This window comes from Puntigrus tetrazona, chromosome 13, assembly GCF_018831695.1.
Source record: "Puntigrus tetrazona isolate hp1 chromosome 13, ASM1883169v1, whole genome shotgun sequence".
Taxonomy (NCBI): domain Eukaryota; kingdom Metazoa; phylum Chordata; class Actinopteri; order Cypriniformes; family Cyprinidae; genus Puntigrus; species Puntigrus tetrazona.
In genome coordinates this window covers 6,890,310-6,895,945 of record NC_056711.1, presented here as the reverse complement: position 1 = coordinate 6,895,945, position 5,636 = coordinate 6,890,310, and the positions used below count along the sequence as shown (strand labels likewise).

The following is a 5,636-nucleotide window of genomic DNA, read 5'->3' as shown; positions in this document are numbered from 1 at the left end:
TCCCCGCTACATTCCTGATACGCTCAGATCGATTAGAAATATTCCATTGATATAATAGAGATAATTGCGATGACACCAAAGGAGCACAAATGCCAGAGCAACCCCATACGGCGCTGTCCAATAATCGTTTCCCAAAAAAATAAAATAAAATAAAATAAAATAAAAGGACGCACGCTAAACCACTCTACCGGACAAAACTGTCATTTCGGGTTTTTTCGCAAAGCAAAAAGGCTGTAATTTTATTCTGAGCAACATATTGATAAAACTTTATTGACAAAATATTGACAATTACATACTTCTTGGAAGTATACTTTGTGTTAAAATTGTAGCAAACTTAACACAAACACAAAATTATTTACATTCTTGTAAAAGACGATTTAACATAAACATTAGCTTTTAGTATCTCTATACATGGAATACGCTCAGTGCTTGAAGTTTTGCTGCCTAGGCGGCCGTCAATTCTTGCATTAATCCTTCGAGGCAACTCTTTAGAGGAGGGGCGAGTCCCGATCATATATTCGCACCAAGATTACGGAGTCATGGTAAAGCTTAATTTTTAAGGAATGTCATGGAGAATTTTTCGTTAGAATTACTTTTGCACGTGGTAAACTTGAATAAAGTTTTTTATTTTATTTTATTTATTTTTTTATCATCTGGGTTTTTAATTTGCCTTACTTCTTAAAAAAACACTATAACGCAGCACTGCTACTTCATATTGTTTTCACGATCACTTTAACACGAGAATCATAAATTCAAAGACTGCACACTGTTGTAAAAAAAGAGAGAGAAGCACACAACATTTCTCAGATTAAAAATAGAATCAAAACAAATTTACTTTGAAAAAAAAAAAAGAAGAAGGTCAAATTAATTAATTAACCTACCAAAAAAAAATCGTCGCTCTACCATGCAATTCGAGTTTTACAAAAAAAAAACAAAAAACAGTATATTTTGGTATCTTGATGTGGAAGGTTCACGTCTTGGAAAAATAAAACGAGAGGGGGATACAAAAAAAACACCCCTCAGAAGTGCAAATGTCCTATGCGCATTTGAGCTATGTTTTGTGATAGTGGTGACGAGGTGGTGCGGGTGGTGTGGTGGTGGTGGGGATGGGGGGGCTGCGTGTAATACCTGTCAATCACCTTGCCTTGGCAACGTGAAAATTATTGACAGTCCCTTGTAGTGACAGCAGTGCCACCAACAGGATCTCTCACCCTCAAGCTGCCGATCTCGAAGAATCAAAATGTGATATTGGCTTTCCCCTCTCCCTTCCGTCGGCGCACGGCGTCCTTATCCGTGACATCCTTCAAGCCACGCCGCTGTCCCGGGTTCAAACAGTTTAAGTCTCTCTCTCTTTTTTTTAATCGTCTGAGGTGACGTCGATTTCCTCGGGGCTTCCTTGTTTCGTGGCCAGTCTCCATCGGTTTATGTGATGAGTTCCTTTCTTTTTCTGTTGTGAATCCGAACCTTCCTCCTCCAGTTTCTGGCGCTTGAACTTCGTCCTTCGGTTCTGAAACCAAACTTTTACCTGCGGCGGTGGAGGGGGGGGAAAGACGAAAATAATCAGCGTCGAGCGAGGGCCTTTTCCGCCGAATAAAACGCTTCGAACAAAGAGAGCTGGCCTGACAGGAGGTATCGCTGACGGGCCTCGAGAATAACTAGGGCTGGGAGGACAAAGAAGCGCCAGGTATCTCGCGGGCAATCTAGTCGCGAGAGCATCGGTCGACTTTCATTTAGTTTCCCCGGTCGGCATAAATTAAAACGACATAAAGAATTTAAACGAGGTATTAAATACATATCACTGATAAGTGGGGACGGGGTTGGGGAAGGAAGGCTGGCTGGCGTGCACCTGACCTGTTTACGAACGACAGGTTGCATCCTCGCTATCACTAACCCTGCTGCTCCTTCAGACTCAAACTAGTCCGCGCCAAAGAAGCAGCGTATAATAATAGCGGTGTAACTTCTCCGACATTGTCGCTTATTATCACGGATCAGCGTGTTAGCTGGCCTATTTACAATTCACCCCCTCATTATCGCGTCCCCGCATAAAACCTTTTCTATTAGCACACGTCGGTAAAGTTCAGTCTTTAGCTTAATTCATCACCTTTATCATTCATATCATCCGTAAAGCTCACAGCCGACAACTTGGCAAGTGAGGCACATTTAATGTGCTTTCAGAGAGCTAATTGAAGCATTGAAGTGGCTCGTAGTCCATTTCTCTCTCTCGCTCTTCTGAAAGGCCGGCGTTTAGAAAAGGGCCGGTGCTGTCACCGGGACAATAGGCTCCGACCGGGCCACCGAACGATACGCGCAAATACGATCTTAAATACGGTTAGGGAAATTCGCGGAATCCGCCTCGTTCTTTTAAGCGTCCGTTTAAAACGGTTAACCGGTTAACCGCCGAGCGTTTTCCACAAGAGCCCTCCGCTTGAAACGGAACCGCTCAGCCCTCCTCCAAAAAAAAAAAAAAACCGGGGTGAATTGGAAACGGTGGGTTTAACGTTGCGCTTTTAGAACGACGCGGTTTACGCGCGGGGGTCCCAACAAAACCAAACGCTGAATAGGCACAACAGCAGTGAAATAAAAAATAAATGTTAAAAAAGTGGCCACATCTGTGCAAATAATAATAGGTGCACGTATCGTAAGAGGCCGACGTGCATCGCAGCTACGTATATGCAAATGAAGCGATTAAAGGTTGGGAAATATTTACATGGATAATTGACATTTTAAAAGTTTTTTACCGTTTGTCAAATCGCGTTTTTGTTACGCAAACGTCGCCCGCGCGTTTATATTTCGGGTACAGTCTAACCACAGTATGTAAGCGTTTCGAGGACGGCTGGGTGGTTATTTAGGCCGCGTTATATCCATGGCGGCACGCGGCTCAGCGCGCTAATGAAGACAGGTAAACTCCGTCTTACCTGAGTTTCTGTGAGGCTAAGGCTGTGAGCGAGCTGTTTTCGTTCCGCACCGACGACGTAATGGTTTTTTTCGAAAGCATGTTCAAGCCGCAGTAGCTGTGATGGCGAAAAAGCTGTACGGATCCTTTTGGGCTTTCTCGCCAGCGCATTGTGCAATAGGAAGCTTTCCGGACTCGTTTCGTTTCCTGCAACGAAATTAGTGAAAATTAAAACCCATCGTCTGCCACAATATAAGCAGCCTGCCCTTCATCGGCGTTAGACTTCGTTCAATTTGTTCTCAGCTATTAATTCGACCTCACATTTTAAAACAGTACACAGCATGCAGCATCTTACTAAAATATAATGCACAATAAGGTCACGTCAAACAGAAACAGGGCAGGGCCTATATAAAGATATTTTTCTGTTATCTTTTTTTTTTTTTTTTTTTTTTATAGTTACTCGCCAGTAGCCATAACGTTCCCTGTAGCCAAGTAAACTTTTGTTGCAAATTCAAGTCTGAGACTAAATAATGTTAATTCACATGTGATCATTTAAAACATGATGCCTGTATATTTTTGGCGTTTGTGAATGAAACGCACGGCTGTTTTTATTCCGCGACTGAACTGTGCACGAATTAATTCAATGGCTTTGAGTAGCCCGTCTGTACTAGTGGGGAATACATTTTCATTAGCAGCGTTTCGGGCAGAAACAACAAACGCTTTCCCATAGCGAGTAATATAAAAAGAGCCCGAATTTTTTGCTTTACCGTTTTTACTGACCCGATAGCGTGGCGTGTGTAATAACACGATAGCACCGCACTTATTAACGTTTCTCAGCGTTCGTTTTAGGGTCGCTTTTGCAGCATTGAGGAGCAGGCAAATGCACTTTCAGATAAAGGCGAAATTCGAGAAATTTACGATTTAAAAAAAAAAAAAAAAAAAACAGTCGAACGGAAATTAAAATTACGTTCAGTTAATAAATTATTTCGTCGCTCTCAAGTTTTTTTTCTGGCAACGTGAATGCGTGTAATTCGCAATAAAAGTTTTTCATATATATATATATTTGACTATGTTACGCGGCGATCCATGGATTTTACGTCGATTAATTTCTTTCTATCGGTGTAACGCGTTTACGCTAAACAAATCATCTAAAACCTAAATAATTAATTTAAAATAAAACATCGAATGTAAAAGTCATTAACACTTTATTGATGAGTTTTAATCCATCTTATATATATATATATATATATATATATATATATATATATATATATATATATATATATATATATGTGCATATACGGCATAACTGCACATTCCTTTCTTCCAGCTATTTACTGATAACCGTTGTGTAATGTCAGCAGTCGAAGTGTCTTGTTATTTCGATACAATATAACGGTTATAAACTTTTTTCGATTGCATTCATTTCACATTTTTTTATTTTGCACGAAAGGCGCATTTAACTAATTATCAACGAAAACCCGCCGCGTCCTTGGGCCGTGTGGGCCTTTTTTTTCCCCCTCTCTCTCTCTCTCCCCGGCCGACTGGTCAAAATAGAAGAAAATATCGAGCAGGAACTTACCTTGAAATCTGTGACCCAAGTATCTATATCTATGTATCAACCACGGGTAAAAAGTTGAAGGGTCCCTTTGCTGGCTTGCGAAAAGAGGGTGCGGACTGTGCGAGGACGACAGTGGGTGAGCAGCCAAAGCGTGAGGAGGAGGTACTGAGTGGACTGGGACGGCGGAGTTGGGAGGATGTGAAACAGCCTCAGCGAACACCAAGTCCGGGTTTGAGTAGACGCCCCTGCCGCTGGAATGAAAGCCGTTTAAAAATGGGTTCATCTGGCTCGAGTTTGCATAGCTGAGAGCCGCCGGTCGTATGGGCTCCTCGGATCTCGACGCTGGCAAAGGATTATCCTTCGCTACCAAAGACTCTATGGTGAAACACCTCTTCGGTGTGGGCTGAAACATGGTTCACCGGTCAAGATCCCCCAGTTTAAGTGAAAACGGTGCACGCGTTAGCACTAAAAAATACTCCACACCCAAGACCAAAGTTTTGTCGGCAAGTTAGCGGCGGCTAAAGAAAGGGTAAAAAAATGAGTCAAAAGCGCACAGCTCAACACATCGTGAGAGAGGCGGCCGACTTCTCCAGACAATCCATGAATGTGATCGGTTCCTCACCAGTTGTGCTAGCGATTTGTTAGTTCATGAGCCTAATTAGCTCTGGAGTCACATAAACAGTTTCCTCTGAAGCCTGTAATGGCTTGGTGATTGGTCGCTGCCGCTCGCCTTAAGGTTGAGGGAAGAGTCTTTAAGTGCGTCAATACGAACGAGCACGGAGAGGCGGATTCAAGCAAAACGGAACGGATTCGCCCAGAAACAGAGCTGCGGAGCAATTTACATACGCAGCTGATCCCATTGAGGGACTCGAGGTACTTCGGCGTGTATTTGTGTCGCGCGCGAGGGCATAACGAGGCTTTTTACACGCCGTTGCCGCGGCGCCTCGGCGCTCAATCACCGCGCGTTTAGACGCACGCGCGCGCTCGTTCGCGCCAGGCTGCAAAAAAAAAAAAAAAAAAAAAAAAAAAAGGAAAAAAAGTACAGATTCGGAGCGTCCTTTAAACAAACGACCGTGATCGGTGAAACTCCGTCGGGGCGTAATCAAAACGATAAACTCGTGAACTTTTGAATGTTTTTCTCTCTCCGGGCGAGCGGCGGGCCTGTTTGACGCCCACCTCTGT

At 43.1% G+C, this 5,636-nt stretch overlaps 1 protein-coding gene across 2 annotated transcripts; it reads right to left on the bottom strand.

Moving 5' to 3' along the window:
* Window positions 1-242: 242 nt before the first annotated feature.
* Window positions 243-5,433, bottom strand: emx2 (empty spiracles homeobox 2). 2 transcript variants are annotated; one of them, XM_043254683.1, is made up of 3 exons: window positions 4,476-5,420; window positions 2,916-3,100; window positions 1,217-1,525 (listed from the first exon to the last, which is right to left on the bottom strand). In XM_043254683.1, exons 1-3 carry the CDS (start codon window positions 4,864-4,866, stop codon window positions 1,358-1,360), a joined length of 744 nt encoding a protein of 247 aa, XP_043110618.1. In that variant the 5' UTR covers window positions 4,867-5,420; the 3' UTR covers window positions 1,217-1,357. The 2 variants fall into 2 exon arrangements, with proteins under 2 accessions (XP_043110619.1, XP_043110618.1); XM_043254684.1 differs by lacking the exon at window positions 2,916-3,100 and having other exon boundaries at window positions 243-1,525; window positions 4,476-5,433.
* Window positions 5,434-5,636: the final 203 nt, after the last annotated feature.

Excerpts from the sequence above, each read along its gene's own strand:
- emx2 (XM_043254683.1), bottom strand. The coding sequence starts at position 4,866 with ATGTTTCAGCCCACACCGAAGAGGTGTTTCACCATAGAGTCTTTGGTA. Across the intron at positions 3,101-4,475 it reads CTTGGGTCACAGATTTCAAG|GAAACGAAACGAGTCCGGAA; the intron begins GTAAGTTCCTGC and ends ATTTCGTTGCAG. Across the intron at positions 1,526-2,915 it reads TTAGCCTCACAGAAACTCAG|GTAAAAGTTTGGTTTCAGAA; the intron begins GTAAGACGGAGT and ends CCACCGCCGCAG.